Source organism: Semicossyphus pulcher, unplaced genomic scaffold (genome assembly GCF_022749685.1).
Source record: "Semicossyphus pulcher isolate SPU_LCO1_2020_fin unplaced genomic scaffold, fSemPul1.0.p SCAF_12, whole genome shotgun sequence".
Lineage (NCBI taxonomy): Eukaryota > Metazoa > Chordata > Actinopteri > Labriformes > Labridae > Semicossyphus > Semicossyphus pulcher.
In genome coordinates, this window is record NW_027211626.1 from 5,193,388 (window position 1) to 5,221,001 (window position 27,614).

A 27,614-nucleotide genomic window follows, 5' to 3' on the forward strand; every position below is an offset into this window, starting at 1 on the left:
GAGGACAGGCAAGGACGGGAGGGATGCTTTTTTTCCCGCCTTTCTTTCCCTCTATGTCCCCTGGCGTCTCCCTAACCTGAGATGTAAGCGCTCACTCATGATGTTAATGATGTTCATGAAACAAGCTGAGTGTGCAGTTGTCGGAGTTGAGATGCAGCAGCCACACAGCTGGCAGGGAAGTTATTAGCCGCTCATCCACAGTGGGAGAGGTTGCTTTGTGGAAAGGTTAATATCATTTTAGGGTTGGCCAGAGTGTGTTGTGGTGGGCGTCTGACCACCTGTTCAGCCCTGGAGGTGGTCTCTTATCATCTCATCCAACTGCAAACATTTGAAGGTCGATTCATTTATCAGGATTAAAAACATACTGGGTGAGAGAGTGAGGGTTTGTTCCAAGAACTAAAACATAAAGTCTTTTCCCTCCTTTTTTTAATTGATCTTCAGCTCATATTTTCCTCAGAAACGACCCATTCGACTACAGTTGCGTTATGAGTTTTACGCCTCGGATTAATCACCGCTAATCTCAGCAGTGTTTCGTCTGTAACAACCCAGAGCTACTCCTCTCAAAATGAGCACTAGCTGGTGCACAGCGAGAGGGAAATGATAGTCAGAGCCCCGAGGCTTCAATCTGATAGTTTGTCATCAGGATAGTATTACTTAATTTCCCACTGGGAAGAAACTCATTATTTCTGACTTTATCTCAGCGCTGACCTCTGGAACAGACTCACCAATGTTATTGGTGTGCGCTCCTCTTTTTTTTCTCTCCTCCCGTCACGACATGTATGACCCTAAACGCCAGTAAGATACATGACTAGCGAGGGCACAGTTCAAGCAAATGGATGGATGCGTGCGTTAGGCCGGACTGCAGATGAGGCGCGTTCACCTTTAATGTGCTACATACAGAGCGCAATTATATTGATTTATTACAGGCGGCGTTACAGCTTTTTCTGACATGATGAATGGTGAATGGAATGTGAGATTATATTGATATTAGATGAGTAATGGCCGGCCAACATGGTTTATGGTTAACCTTTTCTCCAAAGGGATCCGATTCCTGCAACATTCAACACATAAAGAGAGAGGGAGCGCTTCAGACACATTTTTCTTTCATTCCTTTTAGCATTATTTGTCCTCTTCTAACATATGTTGGAAGCGTTGATGAGATGTCTGATGTCTTTTTTTCCTCGTGTGTCACAGTTTAATTTCGTCGGGAAGCTGCTGGGGCCGCGGGGAAATTCCATGAAGCGATTACAAGAGGAAACGGGAGTGAAGATGTCCATCCTCGGGAAAGGCTCCATGAGGGATAAAGGAAAGGTAAGACGGGTATCGATTGGTGTTGAAATATAAAGGACGTGTTTGGCTGCTCGAAGGTATCGATCAAATGGAAATATTTACAGAAACAAAGCGCTGAAAAGTCTGAATATTCTAACCAACATCTGAGCTGTAACTGAGATGAATAACAACCGGAGCAGAATGAATAGCTTTCAGTTGACAAACATATGTAGGAGGAAAAGGGGAATGTTTTTCTCAGTGTTGTTTAATAGCACATTCTGTAATAGTCAATTATGAATGCAAAGCAATGAATCTCTTCGCCAAAGTCATTTATCCTGCTGACTCGTGTTTCCCTGGAGCTACAGCTTCTCTGAGCGTGTGCACAGACTCAGACGCTCATAACAGGCCTCAGTGTGCTGCTGTAGAGTTACAACACTTTTAATACTGTTGCCTCCCATTCAGACAGCTGGACATGATGAAAGACTCGCAGTGTCACCACCTCCACGGTGAGGCTGGAGCTGCATTTCAAGACATCAAGAACACATTAGAGCTGATATACTACAGAGGCTGTTACAACTATTTTAAAGTGGCCACGATCAATGTTTTTATAATACTAATGTATTAAATGACAATAAGAAAACAATGGGACAAAGTGAAAGGGAATGCATCACCTGAATCTGCAGCTTGCATCTTCTTAAAGGAACTTCATAGTGAGTTTACTGCACTCATATAATCGTAGCAGCAGGCAGTCGTTTCCTGAAAGCCTCTGTAACCTGCCTGTTGGAAGATAACGTAGCTAAATAGACAGATAATCCCCTCAGGAGTTGGTGGAGACCAAAAGCAGAGCTAAAAGGTGATCAGAGACATGACTCTAAACCCTCAGGTGAACATAAAAAAATAAACTTCCCCTAAATTTTTGGCTGACCGCTGGGGTCAGCACTACACATGGGTCTGTATGTGACTGACTGGCTGAATGAGTGAGTGACGGTACTTTCACAGAGAGAGTGTTGCGACATCCCAATGGCGGATCACGGAGCATATTGGACCTCTACTGACGCGACTCTCTGTCTCTACAGCTCTGGATACTTTGTTCGGAGAGCAGGCGGGGCTGCTCCTCCGCTGCTCGTCCGCTGTCCTCACCTGCTGTCAAACACGTTGTCATCGGCCTCATAATGACAGTCCTTGTAACACATTGCCAACAATAGCGCACATTGACCTGATGCGGTCAGCCACATACTAGGTTTTGACCTGGTCTTGTTCAAGATCCATTTAGTAGCTTTCAACAATATCCCATGAGCTGCATCAGCAGATAGAGGTTGCCAACTTAGCCCTTTTTACACATCACAGCGCCGTGATGAAGCTCCGTCGTCATGCCGCCTTTGGTGTTTTACATTAGACTAAGCAACTCCGGCGTAAAGCCGCCCCACAGTGTGTGTTTTTATAGTGTTCCGTCGTTCCAGAAGCAAAACATCCACGAGGTGTAAACAAACAGCGCGTGCTTCACATACACACACACAGCGCTGTTCCGCCCTGCCGGCTGCGCTGTTTATACGGACGCCGTTACACCTCTGTTACTACCTCTGATGCCGGCTCAGAGGTTGATTGGCTTCACCCCACCATTCAGCCTCTGTGTGTTTTACATAGAGGACGAAACGTAACAGAGGCGTAATAATCCTGTTTTAAACTGGCAGTATAGAAAGAGTGACAGTTACTATTTACAGTGTCAAGTGTTGTTTTGAACTTCAATTTAAATGCAAAAATATGTTCAAGATAGACGTGAGCTTGTTGACTTTGGAAGCAGCAGAGAACAAAAGCAACATCACACCAAGGAGGTCCGTTTAGTCACGTCACATCGTCTTTGTCAGCAGATAGTTTACCCTGCTGTCATGGAACTGAAGAAAGTTATAACAGCCTCATGTGTCACAAACTTTTTCTTATTATGAGCTTTAAAACTTTACAACCTTTTTTTTTAAGGGAAGAACAGTGTTTGAATTCATGAATATGTTGAATAGAGATGTGAGATTGTTGACCTCGGTAACATCAAATGACAAAAGCAATTCACCACAGAGTCCACTGAGTCGCTGAGCTTTTAATCATCTCTCACTCTTTTCATCAGCAGATAAAGTTAACTTGGTTTTATAGGAATGTAAAAAATACTGTTTTTATCAGAGCACTTTAACTTTGGCTCCTGGTCTATACTGGGTTGAATGCTTTTAAGCTGTTACATGCTGCAAGATGGCAAATTTCTAAGCTTTTGGAAAGTCAAGTTAAAGTTGTAATCTCGAAGATTTCAGTTTCGTTCTCTTTGGCGGCACCTGTAGCGATAAACGGTAATTGCGGGAGCACACTTCCCAGATATCCAGACAGTGTTGCATGTGTGACGTCCACGGTTGGCTCCGGTTGTAACTCTTGATTTTCCTCGCTGACGGTCGCTTTCCTTTTTAGACTGTTTGCCTTCATCTGAGCGTTGAGTTTGTTTCTTTTTCTTTGGATTTTCACTTATTGTTGAAGTTGTATCTGTAGTCATCCATCTTTTCTTTGTTTGTTCAAGGCAAGGCAAGTTTATTTATATAGCACAATTTCAGCAACAAGACAATTCAAAGTGCTTTACACAGAACAACAAAAGCAAAGAAACAAGACATTAAAAAGCAAAGTGAAGATAAAATAAAAACAGCTAAAACAGAAGCCAAAATTTAAAAAAAAAAAAAGAGTAAAAGCTACAGTGCAGATGTAATTAGAATAGTTATTAAAATAAATAGGACATAGTAGACATAGTAGATTACTGTTTACTCGCAACGCTTGCAGAGACCGGAAAAGCAGCCGCTTAGCTCCGCCTACCCTCTCTGGCAGACCAACCACTGCTGGGTGATGGAAAACGCGTCACTAACTGGGCGCCCAAAGTCGCCATACACACCCAGTCTGTAATACTGCCATAGGCTCAATCACCATTGTGTTACCTCATTGGGTGATAAATAGTGACTTAACAGGCATTTATTTACATGACAATCTTCGAGGTTATCACTTTAATAAAGCCCAAAAACCTTAAGTGACTTTAAGGCTTTTTAGAAATTAATAACTTTCGCACCGACTTCTATTCAGGCCTTATTGTGAGCAACAAAGTCTTCAGCCTGACGCAGAGTCGAGGCTCTGAGACGTTTCTTTGGCATTATGTTCTTTAATGTTCTTGGCCGGTGCCAGAGTTCATTTAAAACTTTGGCCTCCTGCCACTAAGTCCACTCAGTTGACTCGTGCTGCATTAATGGCTTTTCAGAGTTTAGAAGTAAAGAGGTGCGAAAACAACAACTTTATTCAATATAAAGGTTTATTCACATCCATGCAGGTTCTCATGTGCATTATCAGATCCTCCTTCCTCCTTAACATGATGATGATGTGTTCTCACCTGGAGTCTGAAGGAGAGACATGTAGCCTTGTGCACCACAAAGGACAATAATAAACCTCTAACAGTTTTCTGTTACCACGGGCCGGCTACGTGGAGGTCAGATTTAGTGTTTGGTGTTTCTGTTAGCGATATTGATTTTGTGTACAGGCTGAGCAGGTCTGGAGGACTCTGTGATGAGACTGACACCTAAAGGTCGTCACTGAAAGGCTGGGCGCTGCTCTCAAGGCGCTGCGCTACAGACACAGCCAAAGTCCCATTACACAGGAGGACAGACTTTGTATGTTGTGTGACAGAGGTGAAATTGAGAATGAGGAGCAGTTTTTGTCCTCCTGTCCCGTCTGTGATGAAATAAAGCTTCTTTAGTTAAATTACCTTTTATTTGAGCTGATTTCTGTCGGCTGGACGACTTTGAGAAACTCCAGAACTTGAGCTTCAGAAAGGGAAACTTTTGTTGTGTGCAGCAGATTTTATTTAAGCTTGAAAAAGAAGGCTGAATATATTATTTAAAACTGAGCTTTAAATTACCTTGCAATCTTTTGGTGAAATGAGATTTAATTAAATGTTTTACTGCGGCTATATTTGGAGCTTTATAAAACGATGATGGTCGGGTGCTTTTTATGCATGACAAGAAAATTACAATCCATCAAAAAGGAAAAGCACACAGTCACCACACATTTCTGCCATCTCATCCAGTGCATCAGTCGTATGCTTCAGCCCAGCAGGTAATATCTCAGGTTTGGAAATGTTGTCAATAATACATAATAATATGGTTAGCATTATGCTGAGTCACAGAGCTAAAACAGAGTCCTCATTTCACCTCTCTGACTCCAGACTGTTTGCCACTTGCAAAAGCAAACGCTGCAAGGTCAGGGAGAACTTTATTTCTGAGTTCTTTAACTCTTTATAGCGCAAACTTATAATAATATAGATTGATTACGCACAGGCTGCAGTCATGGTAACAGATCTGCAGCTGCGTGCGTGTGCAGCTCCTGCTGTCAGACATTCCTCTGACAAAGTCCTGAAACAGCTCAGAGACACAGTCATCCGCCCGCGTTCACGTTTTGATCTGATCCATAATGACCGGGGCTGTCTGAGAGGAAACGTGGAGCCTGCTGAAGTTTCAGGAGTGATTTTTTAATTAAAGCTGATTTTTCCCAGAGGGCGGAGAACAACCCTGTGATGCAAGGACAAAAGTCTGAATCCCCACATTGGCTGGCTGATCAAACAGTGTGAGTGGCACTTGTTTCTCTTTACAGCCACCATAAAGGTGTCCTTGAGCAAAGCACTCGGCCCCCAACTGTTGCGAGATGAATTAATACAGGAAAAATAAACACAAGTCCTTAGCTGGATTTATTTTAACGTGAATAAATCATCTCATTATTCAGTGTGCGGCCACAACATTTGTAACAGTCACCTCTCCAGGTCTGACATCACCACACATTTCTTGATCAGTGTAGAATTGATTGAACAATTTCACTGGTTCATTTTAAACCGCAGTTAGAACCCGCCCCGAGCGCTGTTACAGATCTTTTAAGCCTTTTAAAGCCAGCGTGAAGCCTCAGGCAGAGCCCCTCAGGGCCGGAGTTAAGACTAAGAGGTGAATGGGCTTCTCGTGTCATCGAACTTTGGAAGAGTTTGTATTAGGAGCTTAGATTGAAATCTTTTTTTTTAACCTAAGTGCCTTTATGCAGACGTACTTGAACTCAATGCACTCCATCCAAGATGAACACTCAGCTCTTTACATTCAGATCTTGTGGCTCTGTGTTTTGGCCGTGTAGTTTGGAAATTAATGAGCCTGATGTTGGCTTTCCTTTCATTCTTTAAGCACTTTGTTTAACTGCTTGAATAAGAAATTTTCAATAGTTTGATTTTGACATTTTTGCAAAACATTAAAAGTAAGAAGAACCAACAGACTCCCCTCAGATCTTTTTCACTTTTAACTAACTTTTTTGGTTTTATGGCCCGCAACGTTTCTGTTTTATCTGCTGTGCATGCTCTCCTCAAACCGACTGTAAGCTGCCTGCTCAGGACAAAGTTCGCAACTACAGTGAAAGTGATAATATGTAAGATTTTCATTTAAATAAATGTCTGTCAAGTCACTATCTATCGCTGAATGAGGTAACAGAATGATGATTGAGCCTATGACCCACTGATGAAAGCCTTCCAGTATTACAGAAAAAATCACAAGCGGCGCCTAGTAAGTGACGTGTTTTCCATCAGCCAGCAGTGGTTGGTCTGCCAGAGAGGGTAGGCGGAGCTAAGCGGCTGCTTTTCCGGTCTCTGCAAGTGTTGCGAGTAAACAGTAATCTACTATGGCTGAACAAACAAAGAAAAGATGGATGACTACAGATACAACTTCAACAATAAGTGAAAATCCAAAGAAAAAGAAACAAATTGGACGCTCAGATGAAGCAAACAGTCTAAAAAGGAAAGCAATCGTCAGTGAGGAAAATGAGTTATAACCGGAGCCAACCGTGGACGTCACACGACACACTGTCTGGATATCTGGGAAGTGTGCTCCAGCAATTACCGTTTATCGCCACAGGTGCCGCCAAAGAGAACGAAACTGAGATCTTTGAGATTACAACAGTGCATTTAGCAGCAAAAGAGACAAACACATCCCTCAGCCCTTACAGAAAAAAACACATGAATTTCACATGTGCATTAACACGATATCAAATATGGAATATGTGGAGTGCATGTACTTTGCACATTGGAAACTTGGTATTCTGTAACAATTCATAGGCCCTGTGTAATACAATTCCAATTTCCACATGTGCTCCACATTCATGTGAAAAACATGGGAAATTCATGTGGTCTTTTTTGTAAGGTAGTAGATGTTGGAAACTAAAATGAGACTGATAGTAGAATTCATATTTGTCATGTTGCTCCACTTCTGCTGCATGTCCAGCTTGGGAATCGTTTGCTGCCCAAGTGCACCTTGTCGAATTCATAAGGTGATAATATCTGTTATTAAATATTGTGTTTGCAGCTTGTTCAGCTGCCTCCAAACGGCCAAACAAAATCAATTTGTGCTGCTTCTTTTATGGTGACGTTAATTAAATTTCTAATCAGAAGAGAAACCTTGAAACTTTGCTTAACTTTTTTGATGTTCCCGCGATGAAGTGGGAGGAATTGATGTTAAAACAGATGCACCTGCTGCTTGTCTCTGGCATGGTGGCATCTGCGTCATGTCCCTCCTTTTCTCGCCTGTCTCCTCCTGGTAGAAGGATCTCTGTGTCTGATGATTGATTTATCAAACGTAAACGGGTATTATGGAAAAAAAAAACGTCCACACAAGCACAGTTATAAAAAATCCCCGCCCAAACGCAAACACAAAAACACAACAGAAACGCTGCCATGAGAATGCTGCACCAACAGGCAGCGAAGAAGAAGAATCATGACCAGTCAAAAGGCTGACAAAATCTATCCCGACGCCTTTGTTCCTCAATATAGTAGACGAGTAACTGTACATACATGTGTAAACATGTAAAAAGTCCTGTTAAGCGTCACTGTTCATGTCACGTCCGTCATTATGCAAGGAATGCCGCCTCATTAGTGACGCCTCACAACAGGAGAAAACGTTTACCCCGTCTACACGTCTCCGTGGAAACGGAGTTTCTAACAGTCTTCACCGTGGCTGGAGTTTTACAAAAGATCAGTTTTCAGTGACTTGAAACGGCGTTTGTGAGTGGACGAAAGGCAGAGAAAAAGTTTGGAAAATACCTGTGTGTGTGTGTGGACATGGCTGATTTTGCCTATTGGTTTCTGTATGCCTGTCTGCACCAATCAATCATTCTCTTGTCTTATATATTCGAGGAGCTGAATAGTGGTCCCCCAGATCATTTACTGACCATCATGATGGTTTGACCTGTAGGGCATGTCTGCGTCACATAATATCTATTCCTTGAAACACTTCCTGGAGCTGTTTTGAAGCCGAGCCCACAGAGCATTCTTCAAAACCGATCTAAAAGAGAAATTTCTATCGGAGAAACTTTCACCTAACAGCAGCCCCGAGGCTGGAAACTGTGACTGAGCTCTTCTGTTGAGTCTCGTCGATTTAGCTGTAGTTTGCAGATGAGCAGAAATTATTCTCTGACAGTTGGGTTGGAGAGCTAGAAGGTCACATATCATTCAGAAATGTTTTTTATGCTTTACAAGTGTCTTCCGGGTGCTGAGTGATTACTCAAGTGTCTCCTTCTCTTTCAACAGAATCATTAATGTCACTGTAGGTTGTGGTCTGCCTGCCTAAGAGATGCTTATGATGAAAAGAGGAAAACTGGTGGAGTTGTGTGTCACAGCAAAGGTTCATTTTAGAAAAATTCAGAGCAGAAGTACATCGCACGTGTTATTATAACCTAGCTAGCAGCATGGCTCTGCGTATGACGATGTCTGACAGCTGGTTGGTCAGTCCACCAATGATGGACAGTTTTCATGGTACCCAAAGTGTGCATCATGCTAACTGTGGGGATTCCCTGACATTTGATCGAGCACCTTTATCGAGTCAAAGTTCTGTTTGTCACATCGACTGTATAAAAAGATGGACGACATGACAGCTCCCTAAAAGTGAAGCCAAACCCTCTCTATCGCCCCCTGCAGACTGGCTGCAGTATAGGTCATAAAGCCCGCCTCCTCCATGTTAACAGATGGGACATGAGTCAAACTATAAAATCAAAATACACTCTTCTCAAACATAATTTCTGTCATTATAGTTAGTTATTTTCATGCTGATTTATGCCCACGTGTTCAAGTTTGTTTTTAATTAGTTATTTGATGCTGTAAAAACGATGATTGACAGCTCTGTTGACAAATCCGGCTCCTGCTATCAATCTGATCCGGATTAGCAGAGTGGAGGACGAACGGTGAGAGGAGACGTAACAAAAACAATCACTACAGTCACTGAAGTTTCCATATCTGTGAACATCTGCCTCAAACCAACACAAGAAGCTGTTCTGCTGTTAAACACGCCGATGTGAAGGATCTGTATTTTTTTTCCCGGTAATTTAAGCGCATGTTTTGGTTAGCAGAAGTGGCTACAGCAGCTCCAGCTGCCGATCTCTACTGTGCAACTTGACAGCGCCTGTCATGGGGACGATTTTGGCTTCAGTTTCACACAATGAGAGCAGATGGAGGCGCGTCGTCCATCCATATACAGTCATTGCTCTAGTTCTAATGCCTGCTAAGCTAATAAGATTCCAGCAGCTTCGGGTGTCGTGCTAATTAGTAAATATCAACATCCTAACGGCTAAACCAAAAAAGTAAATGTGTTAAACATAATACCTGCTTAACAGTAGTTTCACTGTGATGATGTTAGCATGCTGAAGTTAGCATTTAGCTCAAACCGCTGTTGCACAATCTCGTAGAGCTATTAGCATTCTCAGTGGCAGGTAGGATACAAAAATGAGTCGAAAATGTCTTTAATCATTTATTGAACATTAAAGCGTTGTATAATTAATTGAGAAAAGTTTATTTTATCCTTTATTTTCCCTATACATTTTTTGAAACATAGACAAACGAAAGTTAAAGCCATGAGCACAGTAGCCTGCTTTGTTTTGGTATCCTGACGTGTAACAAACGTCCACATTAATACCTCATTTATTACTCACAAGTTTTAATGCAGTATTTGTTTCCACACGAATAATAGAATATAATCATTTGACTTTTCCTTTATCCCTCTATAGAAAGAAATCCTTCACTCTCTTTCTTCTTTTTTTCACAGGAAGAAGAATTAAGGAAAAGCGGGGAGGCCAAATACGCCCATCTGAGTAATGATCTTCACGTTTTAATTGAAGTCTTCGCTCCACCTGGAGAGGCCTATTCCCGCATGAGTCACGCCTTGGAGGAGATTAAAAAATTCCTTGTTCCAGTAAGTTAAACACTTTTCTCCTCCTAATGTTCATTCCTGTGTCGTCTTTGAACTTCAGTCAATAATGCAGACCTGCTCATTTCTCCAGCCAGCTGATAAACACAAAGCAAACAGTAACTGAGTTTAGAGAAACCAGTGTTCTGCAGAGGATCCGGGGTCTGTTTGCAAGGGAGGAAGATAGAAGTGTGAAGTTTTTCCTCCACGTTACATCCGCTACATTCCCTTCCTTACAAAGGAAAAATAATGTATTCAGCAATTAAAGTGCAGTATGGAACAACTTGCAAGACTCCAGCAACTTATAGCCTGGAGAACTGAGCAATAATTAATGTGCATGTTGTGTACTCTGGCTGAGTCTAAGCTGTAAATATTAATCAAGCTTTGCAAATGTGACAAGCCTAATAGAGGAATTGTGCAGCATGAGTCTGCTTTATAGAGTTCATGCTTCTTCGTATACCGAGCCAATGTTCTTACAAGCATGTCTGCTCCCTGGGCCAGGAGGATGATGATACTGCATCTGCGCCAGGCAGTTCACACCCTTCCAAATGCAAATTACTTAACACTGTGTGCCAACACACAAGAGCAGAAATACAGGGTTATTAATCTGTTCCTGGTGTGTTTTCTCTCAGGAAAAATTCTCTGTGATTACTTAAAGGGAGAGTTTGGGTTATTTCTTTTTTTTTAAGTGGGGTTGTAGAGGTAGTTATCAGTCCGTGTATTATCTACAGAGGATGACAGTCAGCTCGGCCCCTGTTTGAAGAAGACGGCCGGAGTACAGACATGGATACTAAGCAATGCACCGCTTTGGATGGGCTTTGAAGCCAAACAGATTTTAGAAACTGATTAAAAAAGGATTTCTGATTCTGATCCTGAACAAAATCGATATCACTTTACGTGTGCACAATATTTTAGAATATTTCTCTGCGTCACCTTGCACTTTGTAACCTGAGTGTTTTAAAGTGCTATATTAATAAAGCTTTACTTACTTACTTGCCGTTAGACAGGCCTTTGCTTTGGCACTACGTTTTTCTCAGCTGTACAAGTTCTGTGTTCCTACGTATGCCCCGTAGTGTATTATATCCCTTTAGAAGATCCTCTAGATTTAGTTGAATGATGCCATGGAAGCCTTGTATAAATATGTATGTCCCTGTTTGTAGGCTGTTAGCTAGTTTAGATTTACTGTAACATTATAAAAGTGAAAACAAAAGACGGGTACAATGTTGACTAATGTTTTCATTCGTTTTCCCCTGTCAGTGTCATCCTGGCTGTCCTAACATCAACTCATAAACCTTTAATTTGAGAGTCTATTTTGCATGTATATTGCATGAATCCAGAGCAGATATGGGAACTGTTTACAAGGGGAGTGTATGCATCACTGTTGTTCAAATAGGAGGAGCAAAACTCATTTTGCTGACCCCATTTTTTCTCTTTTTAGAAGTAAACTTATACAATCCATGCAATCAGGTGATTATTACGCTAATTATATGTAACTATTTTCAGCAACTGACAAAAAAACAACACATTTTTTAATCACCGTGTTGTTTTAGTGGAGTTGTTGCTGTTTATCACAGCATGCTTTGGTGCAGTCAAAGTCTGACAATCTGACAAGGAGCAGAGAAACCCAGGAGTCTCAGGGACTGAACATAAACAAAGGAAACGTAAGGCTACGTAAGCTACCGTAAAAATCTGTAATATAAGTTATAATATAAGTTAATTTAAGTTAATATGATATAATATAATATAATATAATATATATATATATATACACATAATATAAGTTCTATATATAACACAGACTGTGTTTGGGGGTATGCCTGAGTGAAAAAAGGTTTCCTGCTGATATGTTTTAATAAAGCGTTGATACAAGTTATTTCAATTTATTCTCATTTGACAAATTACAGCCTACCATCTGTTTTCTCCATGTCGAGTTTGCAATCCTGCTAGCTACCGGTGCGGTCGTTGAGCTCAGCCTACGGTAACTTTGTTTGTTTTGAGGGTGGTGGCTACGCTGGCGTCTGTGACAAGGTTTTAGTTAGATTATAGCGCCATCGTCTGGGTGAAATACCATAACACAATAAAATACCTTTGTATGCATGTATTACATATGAGAGGTCAGGGGCGGATCCAGAGGGAAGGCCTGGGCCCCCCTTGAAGCCTGATTGGCCACCACAAGTGCCACCCCAAACTCCTAAACTAGGATTGGCTATTTTCCTTGTCAGAGGCGGGACTTGCCAGTGGCTGTGTTGCAACAGGCTGCTTGTAGATTTCTCTCCATTTCAATGTGGCACATTTCCTTTAAATAGTTACTCTGACAACACATCTTCTGTTTGAGTCCTTAAAGAATTAAGCCTAGAAGGAAGGGCTAATTAAATGCTATTCATTTGCGTGTGTGTGTGTGGACACCCACCCCTGCATAAGCCAGTGCCCCAGTTGGGCCACCGCTGTCAAAAAAGTCTGGATCCGCCCCTGCGAGAGGAATTAAAAGTGCGTCTTATACACAGAATTTTTCAGTAATAAACATGCTAGGCCCTCTGACTCCAGGCTTACTTTGTTTAATTAGTTGTAAGTAGGATTGTACTGTCACTAAAAGGCCGAAGTAATTTACATAAGCTACCTTAGCCAGCAAGCTAACCTAATGCTAAGACCCTGATTGGACAGGATTCGACAGAGGACATTGTTCCCAAATTTCCTCCCTGGGGATCAATAAAGGATTATGAAATAGTCAGCTACTCATGTGTTCATTTTACATTGGCCCTTTTTTTATTAGTAATGTTGTGTTGGGTCTAAAATGACCTGAAATAACGCAGCTGGATGTTTCTTGACTTAATCCAAAAGGTAAAGGGGAATACAGAAGCAGGAACTTTCTATTAAATCATAGATTCTTCTTTCTAGGGGAGGACTTTGCAAACCTCCCGCCAATGATGTATGTTTCCCCCGTTACAAACATCACCAGGTGCACATGCATACAATAAGGCATAACAAGCTTTGTGAAATCTTCTCAGGAATGCTAATGTGCTTCAGCGTCCCAGTTGTGCTCTGATGCGCTCTGCACTGTGCGATCCACACCAGCCTGTTCTAGTATTAAAAAGGTCAGCTGGCTGCTCTCGCCGCTCTCAGATCAGTGGGGACTTATGTATTCTTTTGAGTTCACTGTCTAAACTGCAGTAAATATGAGGCTTTGCTTCAACACAAGAATGTACACGTATTGTTGGCAGAGTCTCGGCTCTGGATGTAACAGCAGTACCTTGAGAAAAGATGAATAATTGTGGGTCTTACAATAATCTGCGCAGAGATATTTTCCAATTAGTGTACACACAAGATCGGCTGTATTACATTTCTTTTATTTAAGTGCACACATTCAACAAGCACAGACAGTCCTGGCTAGACAACCGTGCTTTTGTGAAAACCAGCCAGCAGAACTAATTAGAGTTATTAGAAAGGAACCAATTCAATAAGATTTTACAATGTGTCAAAAGGGCTTTCAATTCAACCTTCTGATCTTTATTATAAAAGCCAAGTCAAACTAAAAGCCATGGTGCTAAAGATCAGGGCACAAAAAAAGCTATTTAATTCAAATGATGTCTTGTTGCTTGAATAGACCTTACATCTTATCTCTATGTTTTCATGGTTAGTGTTAGGGTCAATCTCAGATCCCGTCAGCTACAGTCTGAGGCGGTATAGCCTCTGGGGACATCGGTGAACGTGTCGGGCGGTAAGCGATAAACAACTTCCTGTCCAGACTTCCTTTTCCGCATGGTGCATTGTTACAGAAAGACAAACCGTTTTCTTGTGATTTACTTGTTATTAACGACATTTCAACATCTTGATGCAGATTTGTAAGAAGTTAAAATTCAAGCTTTATCAGGTCTGTCCTGACTTTTAAAATGCTCATTTGTTGAACGGAGGTCGGATCGATCTGATGCATTCGAGGAAGTCGGGAAATCTAAATGCTGAGCGGCTTTCATGACACATCTCAAGTTGACTTTTCGATCTAGAGCAGCTTGTTAGCTGTTAGCATGCAGATGTCTGTTTAAAGAGATTAATAAGAAGCTAAATCATCATTAGATCACACTGACGGGAGCCGGGATGGCATTGCGGCAGATTACGCTCCGCCTGCTTTTGCTCTCCTCACAGACTGTTTTGCTTGCATACGCCACAGCCTGCTGATACGTGATTGGTCAATATTACTTGGACTACAAGCGTTGAAACCAGTACCCTTCCTGAAAATCCCTGTCCCTGCCTACAGATTCTACTGTGTAGACTATTCTACTATGTAGAATCTGTAAGAGGTTAGGTTAGTATTGCTAAGGATAAAACCTCTGAATATTTAGTGAAGTTAGACAACGAGGAAACATCTATATTCACTTGTCAATAACAACATAAAAATTAAAGACCATAGCATTAATTTTACAGCACATGCTGGCTGCCTCAGGGATCTTATGGATTTGCAAATAAACTGCACATAATGTAACACTGCAGGCATCTGTCAGTATCCATAGAGACAGATGTTCCCTGCCTCTGGCGAGAGTGGCAAGTGCATCCTGCTGTTTACCTTGTTTTAGTGCCGCAGGATGGTGACTGTGTTGTCAGAGTGAGTCGCTTGTGGGGATCAGTTTGGTTGAATGTAATCAGTTTAACTGTTTAACAGGTTGTTAATACTGTTCATTCTAACTCAGCTTGTAATTCTTGTGTTTCCAACAGGCAGAAAAATGTTAATTTATTGGTTCAATTGGATTTAAAGGGGAATTAAACTAATTATTGACATCAAAGTCTTTTGAGTACTTCTGTGAATAAAAAAGTTGTATAAAGCCTTCTGGGTCTCCAGAGGGAGCTGCGTGAAGTTGCCTCTAGTGATGTCACTTGAGTCAGTATACGTTGAGCCTGGGGTCTACAAGATTGAAAATAAAAAAACATCTTTAGGGGGCGAGGAATTGAAAAGAAGTGAGCTTACCAGAGCGCTGTGGCCCCCTCCTCATCTTTACCTGAGGCTAGCAGCTCGATGCTACATTAACCCTTACTAGCATAACACGCAAGAGTTAACTGTCAGAGGCTGGATTGCACTTTGATGAGTGTAGGAATCATTTTATGACAGTGAAGGAAATGGAAGTTGTTATAGAACATGTCATCTCTTTAAACAGAATACTGCATCAAGGCATAGTCAGAAGTTTATGGTGTTGGAAGTGTTCTGGTTTCGGTTTGTAGGCCATTTGTAGTCCAAATAGTATTGACCAATCATGTCTGAGCATGCTATGGTTGCATGCAAGAAAAAGGTCCATGTGAGGACCAATAAGATGTCATGTATTGGTGAAGATGCACGTGGAATCCAATCGCAATTTAGCTTTTTTTAAATTCCATAAACAGATTTCTGCAAGTCACTTCCCACAAACGGTAAATGGAATGTACTTTTCTAGTCTTCTAGCCACTCAAGGCGCTTTACACTTCATGTCAAAAGGAATCATTCACACACTGCTGGCTAGCTTTCGCTCCAGGAGCACTTTGGCGTTCAATATCTTGCCCAAGGATATTTCTGCATGTAGACAGGAGGAGCCGGGGATCAAAGTGCCAGCCTTCTGGTTGGAGGTTGACCCATTCTACCTCTGAGCAACAGCGATAACTATAATGTCATATTTATTGTTTTTTATGTCAAACGCCTAGCGCCTCGAGTTTCTTGTTGGACTGTAAAGACTGACCAGCACACAGAAGAGGAAGTCTTAATTAACCAGATATCCACGGGCAAAACCAGACCCTGAAATATTGGCCGTCAACCCCTGAGTCTAAATCAACATCAGATGAGACTTTTAAGATTATTTTTTTGGCTTTTGCCTTTATTCAATAGGGCAGCTGAAGAGAGAGAGGAAATGTGGAGAGTAGAGAGAGGGTGATGACATGCACCAAATGATCAGCAGACCGGGGGTCAAACCTGCAATCAGTGAGTTGCAGCACTGTAGCCTCTGTACGTGGGGCGTCTGCTCTACCAACTGAGCCAAACCAGCAGCCCAAATGGACAATACTTTTGTATGTTCAGCACTTTAGCATGCAAAAGGCAGAATGTACCGAAAAAAGGCTTTATCAAAAGGAAAGATGGACTACATTTTTGATAATGCCTCAAAAATGTCTGATTTTATCCAGCTGCAGTGTTACTCTAGTGCTTCTTTCTCGCCGTCCCACCAGGCAGACTCCCACACGGCTCCAGTGGCTGATCGAGCCCTGCTGGTGTGACATTTTGCTCCAGAAACCAAAGCAAAGTCAGATGGATGCAGCAGGCGGGATGACAGAGACGTGTGTCTGTCTCCCACAAGGCGACACGAGTAGTTAAGTGACTTTCACTGCTGGTTGCAGCTGAAAATATAATGTACCAGCCTTGTGCAGCGTTTGTTTCTCTCCTCTAATCCATCTCTGAAGAGATCAACTCAAATGTTTTCCGTCTTCTACTACAGAACTATTTATTTTACTGGCTGTCAGCCTAATGATGTCTGAAAATAAATGCCTTGCCCCTGTAATTTAACAAAACCTGCTTCCAACTGAGTTCAAATCTATAAAACAGGAGAAATGACTCTTCAGTCTCATCTTCTTTTATGAAAAACTCGCCTCATGTGGTGTGAACACATTTTCTCCGTAATATATCAGGAACATTTTAAAATCACAACCAAATGAAAAAGCTATTTGGCCATTTCCAATTACATTTTCGATTTTGCATTTAGTCCTGAGTGAAATTAAAAGAACAGTCAGTCATTGCGGCGACTCAGAAGAGAAAGCTTGTCTTTGCAGGAGCTCTCAGATCTGCTGTGAAGCAAAAATCTGACTACAGAAACGCTGCCTGCACTGTCAGCTCAGAGAGAATGCAAACAGGAACGTTATCACAGGACTACTGTACATACAGGCAGCGAGTGAGAAGCCCTGGAGAAGAACAGGCAATCCTGCTCTCAGCTGGATGAGCTTGTGGCCCTCATCTCAGGCCAAACTGCTGTGGGGTGCATTTTGGCACATACAGGGTGACACAGATGCTCGAACAAGATAAGTGGCTGCAGTTTATTTTTTGCATAAAGTCAAACATCAGTATAAAAACTGATTCAGGCCTGTTTAAATTTTAAGTAATCTATTTACTGAATACTAGCATGGTGGGGAAAAGGGATGCACTCTACCTGCACAGTCATCGCTGTTATTATCTGCAGCAACAATCCAGACTGTGCAGCTGTTATCTTAAAGGGCCAGTGTGCCGATTTTCAACCTCTGCTATTATGGGGAGCGAATGCCATTATGGTAGGGAAAAAAATGCAATTTCGCTCTGTGCCTTTGGAGGGCGCTATCCTGACTCTTATTTACTGACCGATGATTAAATAAATAAACACTGCACAGGCTAAAAAGCAGCTAAAGTGAGCACAGTATACCTGCTACTAGTGCTAAAATATTTGAATTCAATAACACTAGTATTTAACTCACCGAAAAGCTGGAGCTCAGACTTCTTGCACGGCCATAAAGTTCCATAAATCCCACAGAGAGATTATTTGTCCAAACTTTGAATGAAAAAATCCCCAAAAGGCTCCAACAACACAAACAGGTGAAGTTAAGCTCAGTGTCTGTGTCTGTGTTGACGTCTAGCAGACAGCCTGCAGGATCCACCTGTCAATCAAGTGACTGGTCCCTATGATTTAAGGCTTAATATAATTAAAACGGGTGTGTTATAAAAAAATTCACCCCCCTTACAGTTATCTTGAACAATAAAATGAGCTATTTATAACAAAACTGTTTTTGTCCCAGGCTGTAAACATTTTATTTCTGCTGTAAAAATTGGCATTTTTTCTGGAGCCAGCCTCAAGTGGCCACTCGAGGAACTGCAGTTTTTTGCACTTCCGCATTGGCTTAATTTTTCAACACCGGGGGTTGCCGCTTGGTTTTACGTAGTCTGGCCAGGGAGCTCTCTAAACTACACTTCCTCAATCTAGGAGGCCCGCCTCCGATGTCATGTCTCGTTCAAAATCGTCAGGTTTGAAATGTAGACTGCAGACCTGAAGATCTTTTTAGACGATCCACCGGTATATTCTCGTCGTATTTTGAACTCTGTACCGCTCTGAGCCATTGCCTGCAGTGATCAAAGTCCTTGACTGGAAAACGGTAGTTTTTCACTCCAGCGTCTCTCGCTGGGCCATTCCTTTCAGAGGGAGGGGCGCAATGCATGCTGGGTGATGTAGGAATGTAGAATGGGCGAAACCACGTGCTGTTTGTACAACTTTCTCCACACCTATGGTCGCTGTGGCTCAGTGGTAGAGTTGTCGTCTCTCATCTGGAAGGTTGGGGGTTTGATCCCTGACTGCTACAGTAGCAAGACACTGAACCCCAAATTGCTCCCAGTGGCATAGCCATCGGGTATGAATGCATAGCTCATTAACTCTCAGGTGTACGTAGCTTTGGACAAAAGCGTCTGCTACATGAAATTGTAACATTGTGTTACTGCTTCTGTCGATTACAGAGAACAGCAGCTGTGACTGACAGTGGCTTTTTCCAGGGGAGAATTGCTCCTTTAACAACAGTGGGTCAATTTTGCTGTGGGAATGAGGGAGGTGCAATTAGTGCAAAGGTAACTCGTGAAAGAACTCATTTTTTCTTATGCAATAGACGGCAATATTGCTCCTTTATTGCACACCAGCACACAATATACAATTATGCAAATGTCAAGTGTATAGTAATCTAACACCATGATGCTTTGCTGCATCAGGACCTCAATAGCAGCTCTGATTTTTCTCTGTGTTCATTATCAAACCATCTCTGGTCATTAAGCAGCACAATAATGTGAAATGAACAAGCACAAGTCCAAATAATGCAGGTTAATAAGAATCAAAATCCAGATCTACACCCAACTGAGTTCCTTTGTTGCGAGCTGATAGAAGCAGCTCATGCTGAAAAACGTTCCAACAACCAGAACACAACAAAACAAACATCACAGATGTAGATTAAGAGCTGCTGCAGCTGCACGGCTGCTGCTGGATCAACCGGCCTGATGTGCTTCGGGAGGGATTCTGGATTTTTCACTGGGTTGTTATGCAGCGCAGCATGTGCTATGATTTTTCAGAACTTATTTAGGTGAGAAAATTGTGTTTGGACATGGGCATGAGCTGTGCACGGTAGGAACTCTGGTGGTCTCCAGGAGCTGTAAGACGTCTGCAGTATAATATTATTTCTTTCTGTCTTGAAGTCTCCTTTCCCTCTGCTTTCAAGTTTTAATATGTTGTTGTGTATACCACAATTAGTGAGAATAAGTCTTGCTTGTCTGAGGCTGCTATGTCTGCAATATGAGTGCGTGTTTCCCTGTAAATTGCACATTGACGTTGACCCGCAGTGTGAGGGAACATGATGTATCCCACACATGAATTCTGCCCATCCAGCACTGTGGAAACATCAATTTGTGCGAGCTTTTTCCTGAAACATCCTGTTCGCTCAATACGAGCGGGTGGCGAGGTACTCTAGATGGATGAGGCGTCAGCTGATCTAACTCGAGATACATTTCAACACACGTCTTGTTAGCTCTTGGAAATTGAAATCGGCTCATCCACATCGCCGTGTGCCATAAATCTGCTCGAGCTCTGAATAGACTGTCTGAATTCTCAGCACCGTCCGCCAAAGAAAAGTCCTGATAAACATCCATCTGACATCTTTATATATAATAATAGTGTTCTCGTCATACAAATATAAATAAATGGATTAAGTAGTCCCTACAGACACTAAAGGTTGATCTAAATAGCCTCCGTTTGTGAACCTTTTCTAACCAACTTAATAATCAAACAAAAGCCTCCAGATTGATCAAAAGGCTGCGTTTAATTTGCTATCTTTGCTTATTTCTCTGCATTATTCTGTTTTTGTTGAACTATATTTACTCAGTAAAATCTTATTACCAGTCTGTCCTGCCTGAATGTCTCAGAGGAGATCTGCCTGACAACATCTCTTTTAATTAAAGATTAAATCCAATGAGATTTATTTCCCAGAACTGCTGTAGTCATTTTTATTTGTATCTCTGCCAAAAACATGTCAAAGGATAAAGCAGCGGTTCACAAACGGTCCCCTAGCCAACAGACTCGAATCTGTGAGATGTAAGAAAAACAAGATGCACACAAAGGCAAACAATCAGTCACAACAGCCGGTAACAGACGTGTGCTGCAGGTCGACCCAGACAAAGAGTGCAGCACTGCCATGCTTCATGTTCTGACCTCCTAGAGTCTGGCTTCAGCTCTGTGAAGGGCACCGTGTGTGTACAAGGTCTTGCATGGTCGGAATTAATCTGAGTGAGCAAACAGTGTGACCCGAGAAGCCTCCGAATGCGTTTATCTCTGTGTTCTCTTGTTGACGCATCTGTCAACAGTCAACTTTTTACAAGCTTTGGCATATTTGTTGGGCTTTGGATAAGCTGCCAGCTTTCCAATTAAAAACTCTGCCAGTCTCCTTCGGAACCGGCAGGACGCTGTAGGCCTTATTAATTCATTAACCAGAGAAGCACATGTGAGCTGCGTGTCAAAGGTTTGGGAAATCAAGCATTAACATTTTTTTTCCTCCTTTGGTGACATGTGGGTGTCAGTCTGTTCGTCATGTGGTCCCTGTGTGACAGACATCCCTTAACTATAAATGAAGCTGTGATGTAAGGCTGCCGCTTTTCCCTTTTTCCAAGAATAGAGTAGAAGTGAGGGGAATAAAACTGATGTTTGGTGTATTGTGTGCAACAATGCAATTTTGAGGGCTTTGAGGTGGACCTGTAGCCACGTAGCCAATGCACAGGCACCCACTGATTTGTGGACGGCTGTTGGAGCCTCCAGTATGGCATTTTGGAGCCATAAGGTACTTGATGATGACTACATGTTATTTTTACATCTCTATCCTCGTAGACAGGCTGTCTTGGTAGTGACATGTGAGTGCGCTGGCAGGGCGGGGTGGTGTGCTGACAGGGCGCGGGGGAGTGAGAGAAAAAACGTTGCACGCGGTAAGAGAAAAAATGCTGCACGAGGATTTTCTTTCTATAAAATAAGAATAACTTTAACTTACTACAAAGCTTACAACGCGTTGGGTGATAAAAGCACAACACTTACCAGCAGCATTTAAACTTTCTGAAAAATTCAGAGATTTTCAACTCGAAGCGCTCGGAGCTGCCGCTCAAAAAAGCACTCTGAAAAAAGACACTGTGTGCAGCGCTTTTTCCCTTGGCGGCCGAGTGCGTCTGCACACGCTCTGTCCTCACTGCACAATTGAATAAAGACGCTGGTGTTCAGAAAAAGGTGCTATGTGGACACAGGGCCAAAGGCATTTCTACATTGGCCTCACTTTTAAAACCACAGACAACTCCAACTTCTAATATTTATAGGACAGTCTGCAGTTGGACCAGCGGTCAGTAGTATACATTAGTGATTCCCAACCAGGAGTACGCATACCCCTAGGGGAGAACATTGCAGGGGGTACGTGGAAACATTTAATAATTTATTTCCAACTTTGAAGTACTGAGATAAGCCCGTCAATAAAACGGTACGTGTGCGCTACAACTAGTTTCCCCGGGGAGACAATAACCTGTGGCATAGCCGCGCCAAAATCAAAACAGCTGCTTACCTGCAGCCAGGCAAATATGGATAAATGGCTGAAACGTCCAGTTGCTCTGGATTCAGGAGAGGGTTCAGAGGAGCCCGCCGAGAAACGCAAGAAAGAGGCCAAACCTAAACCAAGGCAGTCAATGAAAACTATATTTTATATGGATTCACTTCTACGTCTGCGGACCCACCACAGCCTCAGTGCTTCTTTTGCGGTGAAGTCCTGGCAAATAACTCAATGAAGCATTTACAGCGACACCAGAGCGCCAAACACTCGGGAAGTGTCGGTAAAACTGAAGAATTTTACAAACGAAAGCTGTCCGAATTTGAATCAGGTCAGACTGAAATGATGAAAGCTACGAGTGTGTCAAGCAAAGCACTGGAGGTGTCTTACGCTGTATCTCTGCTTGTGGCTCAATCCAAAAAGCCACACTCAATTGTTGAAGTGTTTTGTTCCTGATTTTAAAAGTTTAAATGCCTGCGGGGACTTATTCAAAGGAGCTCCAGTTTATTGTGTTAAATGTTACAAGAGTTATACATAACAAAGGCAGGTTGATTATTTTGATTTAGTATTTATTTACTTTTTTGAGTAATTTGAGTTAAAAAGAAGAAAATGCCTGAGAATTAAATGTTCAAATTAAGGAGATAAAATAAAATGATTTTCATTGAATAATCAGTTGTGTTACGTTCTACTTTTGAAGAATCATCAACACGTAAGAGTGAGGGGGACCTCATGGTATGACAAAAAGGCTCAGGGGGTACACAAGACAAAAAATGTTGGGAACCACTGGTATACAGCTTATCTGATCGTAATGTCTCGGTTCTCTCTCTACCCTCTTCCATATCTACAGACAAATAAGGGCAAACGTCACTGAATATACTTAAAACAATTGTTCCATATTCAAAATACTCAATGCTATTGTCAGCAAAATATGCTATAATTATATAAAGTAATGCTGTTGATGTTTTTGGAGCTGAAGCGTGGATGGTTTAAGATGTTCAATTCTGATGTTTTAGAAACATTTTGTCCCGATGAGAGTCGAGACCTCAAACATCCCCTCCAGGAAGGTTTTCAGACTTAAAAATAATTATTTTTCTGTTTGTTTTTAAATCAATAAAGTTGTTTGAAATTCTAAAAAATTATGAACTATTCCTTCACCCATATTGACAAATTCTGAATTTATGAATAAAATCAGTGTTTGGGGCCCACGGGAGTTTTTGCAGGGCAGGTTTATGTTTATATTCAGCAGCACTCACAAAGACAGACACACTGCGTGCCTCCTCCACTCCAAACACATTCAGTTCATTTCCCTCCTCATAAAACATTTGCAAAGCCCATTTTTCTTAAAAGTTTGAATCCTGCATTATTTATGTCCATAATTTTGGCTTACAGTCTCCTTCACTGTCTGTTTGGCACATAGCCTACCTGTTTGTCCACTGAATTGTGCGAACCCACCGGCTGTGTGGCGTGCATGTACGCCTCTGTGAACAAACAAAATGAGAACAAACATAAAAACATTCGCTTCCAAACTGTTTCTTAAACTCCGATCGAAGCGGCCACAGAGGAGCTTTTCTCCTTCTGCAGAGGAATTTAAAAACTGCCCTCAAGTGTCAAACTCTGCACATACATCATTCTGCACAGTCAGGTCCAACTTTGTAGTGAAGCAGAAAAAAAATACACTTTTTAAACTAGAAGACTTTCACTCTTCTGTGGTAAAATCTGCTGAAATTTCCGACAACACTGAGTTTAAAAAAAGATCCTGAGAAAACAAATTATTACGCTGCATATTACCAAATGTAATTAAATTCCACATTGCTTTAATTACATGCAGGGAAAAACCCTCAGGACTCGGTGTGGTGTAGGTGGATTATATTTATAGCAACGTAAATACTCTGAGTGGCATGAAAGAAAAAAGGTGACACATCAATCTGTACGTGCGGGCTGTAAACTGAGTCCTGCCATTTAATGCACTTGAATAATGTGCTGTTTACTGGTTGCGTCAACACTCACACAAATATGTCAGTCGTTCAGTTTATGTTCTAAAGAGTATTAAGGGTTTTTATAGTAATGATCGATTAATGTTGATGAGGAGACGTTTCTGGAAACTTGCTGTATGATGAAACTCATCTTGCAAACTGGTTTAAAATTGAACTTTGTCTTTAAATTGGTAATCATAAAGATCTCGTTTTGTCCTCTTTGGCGCCGCCTATGGCGATAAATGGTAATTGCGGGAGCACACTTGGGAAACGCATCACTAACTGGGCGCCGCTTGTGATTTTTTCGCCACAGACACCCAGTTTGTAATACTGCAAATGCAAAGGCTTTCATCAGTGGGCCATAGGCTCAATCACCATTGTGTTACCTGATTGGGCCATAAATAGTGACTTAACAGACATTTATTTAAAGCTGCTGTGAGGAACTTTTGGTTCGTGTTGATTTTGGCGCCCCCTGTGGACAAAGCCATACCTCTGATCTCTTTGCTGATTTTGTCCTGTACATGCTTAAGTGGTGGCTTTTAACAAAAAATCTCATCCTGCTTTCTTTAACAGTCATATGCATCACTCTCTTTAAATTTTTGCCCTGGAAAATGTAAAAAAAAAGGCAGCGTGCAGTTAATCGCTTCGTCTGAGACCTACCCCCCCGCCAGCAGCTTCAGGTATTAAAACTAACTATACAGAAATAATCAATCTTGTCCCTGATGTTCTGGTTTGCTTTTGTAGGTCATATAGAGTAATCACAATTCATTTCAGTTGGTTTAATAACCAGCAAAAAACTCCCACAGGGGCTTTAAGTACTGAACTTATGTGCAGTTTAGAGTTATTTGCACCAATTTTCCAGGTTATTGGCTGACCGTCGGGGTCAGCCCGACACATGGGTCTGTAGTCTGCAATCTGACTGAGTGACTGACTGAACTTTCAGAGCCGTAGAGAGAGAGTCGCGACGTTGCAATGGCGGGTCATGGAGCATCAGAATCAGAATTAATTTCAGTCAGTTTCATAACCAGCGAAAAACTCCTCACAGGAGCTTTAAATGAAAATCATTGATTTGATTATAATAGACTTAATTCTGTTATTTATATGTATTCTGGATGATTTGTGTTGTTGGAGGCTTGTTGATGTCCTTTCAGTGTTTGACACTCTGTCACAAAGTTGTCACGAAGTTGTCGTTCGAAACGTCATCATCCACCGGGGATTCTGCGGCTGCTTTTCTCATCATTAGAAAAACCAAATCTTGTTATGTCTTTCTAAGAAATAAGCCAGTTTATCTGTCAGAAATGACAAGATAATGGTAAGTCCCTTGTCTGCTGTGTAATGATCTGGATCGTGCTGATAACGGGATGAAAAAAGGGGTTCAGAATTACAAGATAACGCTGAAGTTTCTAACAATTACAGGCTGACACATTAGGGAGAATTTTTGTTGCTATAAAATCAGAGAAAGAGTTTTTTAATTCATTCTCTCTTATGTTCTCCATGTTTACATGTAGTTTGGTTAAATGTTGTGATTTTGTAGGAAAGACATCATTTTGTCTCCCAGAAAGAAACTCAAAAAAATAGTCTCTTATGACATCATACACATGCCCTGATATAAAAGCATCCACAGCTCTTTCCAGGCTTATTTATTCTCTTTTCCTACATTACTTATCTCTCTCTCCTGCTTTTTCCATCCAAACACAGCAGAAAGACGACGCTGCTCTTCATTGAGCATTCAGCGCTCAGCCCTGCCATGTGTTTCCTGTGTGTGTCAAGATAATTTTAATTTGATGACATTTGCTGCTGTTGCGAGCATCTGTTGCAGTCAGAAGACAAATGTCCTTGTTTTTTCATTTTTTTATTTTCTTATACGAGACATGCTGTATTCTGTTCCCCCAGGACTACAACGACGAGATCAGACAGGAGCAGCTGAGAGAGCTCTCCCTGCTGAACGGCTCCGAGGAGTCGAGCAGAGGGAGGAGCGCCCAGGGGAGGAGCGTACGGCCGGCGAGCACAGTATCTACGAGGTAAGTGTGTGCTCATTACAGCTGTCTTTACAGTTCTGTTTTTATTTGTGTGAATGTAATAATCAGAGCGTCTTAAAGTAAAGGAATTTTGAAGGCTGGCATTTTACAAAATCATACTCGCGTTGGTTTTATTCTGAAGTTAGTTTAAAAAGTGTTTCACTGTTTTATAGTCCGTTTTTTTCTACAGGTGACGACATAAAATATGCACTTACAACTTGTCTTAACGGCTGTTCTTTATTTGCTTTATTTACATACAGTTTGAAACATAAACACATTTCCCTAAAGTTGGATAAGCAAACTGACATCATCTCGCACTTAAATCTGCCTGTAACCCGGTTTGATAATGAAATCTGTGTTGGCTGCAGCTTTTATACGTTCTGCTCTGTTCTCTTATGGCCTCATCTTTTTGCCTAATCTTAATCTATGGAAAATATAACACCATTTTATGTCTGTTTCTATACAGTTTTCATAAACATAAGCAATAAGAAATGTTAAAGCTCCTGTGAGGAGTTTTAAGCTCCTTATGAAACAGACTGAAATTAATACTGATGCCTCAATATGAGTTACAAAAGACCATCAGCGAAAAGATTGGTTATTCCTTTATAGTTATTTTTAATGCCTGTAACCACTGCTGGGGGGGTAGCCGTCAGACAAACCGATAAACTTTGTGTTGCCAAATCAGCCTTTTTTCTAGGGTTATATTGTTATGCCCCGTCTAGAGGTGGCCGAGGCATAAAATGGAAGAGTCCCATTTCCCTCAAGTCCCAAGCAGCCACAGACACATAGGTTACCGTTCAAGAAAAATAAGACAGATTTATTTTCATAAGAGAAAGTTTAACAATGACAAAATATATTAAACTGAACTTTATGGTGAATCAAAAAGACAAACAGTTCTAACTCCGAAGGTAAATGATCTAACCTAACAAATCAAAGAGAGCAGAAATACAGCCACTTACCTCCCTAACTAATATAAACAGGAGAAAACAACCTGAAATAGATAAGATTCACCCCGACATATTGTTATACTAAACTAAACAGACTGAATCTTGAAACAAAGGACAACGTGGCCGGTTGGAAGGAGAGGGAGACGGGGTTCCCCAGAAACCCCTGCGGTGAAGTTTACATACCTGTGAACGTCTGCTTCAGACCAACACAAGGAGCTGCTCTGCTGTTAAACACGCCGACGTGCGGGATCCTTGCTGTTTTTCCGGTCATTTAAGTGTGTGTTCAGGTTAGCGGAAGTGGCTACAGCGGCTCCACAAATCCAAAATCTACTGCGCAGACTCTGGCTCCAAATGACCATGGCAAGATGGCAGCGCCTATCACAAGGGCTGTTTCAGCATCAATTCCATACAATGAGAGCAGATGGAGACGCGTCGTCCATCTATATACAGTCATAGGTTAAAACCAGTGGAGTGCACCTCTAATTACGTTTTTCAATAACCCAGAAGTACTCAACCCCTTTAACTCTATTATAATATTTTGGATATTTCAGTACTAATAGTGTGCAGTGTTCTGACAGACAC

The 27,614-nt window shown here is 41.6% G+C and overlaps 1 protein-coding gene across 3 annotated transcripts in view; it reads left to right on the forward strand.

Annotated features, from left to right (window-relative positions):
* Positions 1-27,614, forward strand: part of khdrbs2 (KH domain containing, RNA binding, signal transduction associated 2) — a 90,490-nt gene that overhangs the window by 32,947 nt on the left and 29,929 nt on the right. For all 3 annotated transcript variants that reach the window (XR_011307829.1, XR_011307830.1, XM_069659171.1), the window contains exons 3-5: positions 1,195-1,311; positions 10,389-10,535; positions 25,961-26,088. Coding sequence is in view for 1 of the 3 variants with exons in the window: in XM_069659171.1 (XP_069515272.1) it covers positions 1,195-1,311; positions 10,389-10,535; positions 25,961-26,088 (392 nt within the window). In the remaining 2 variants the exon portion in view is untranslated. The remainder of the gene's footprint in view (positions 1-1,194; positions 1,312-10,388; positions 10,536-25,960; positions 26,089-27,614) is intronic.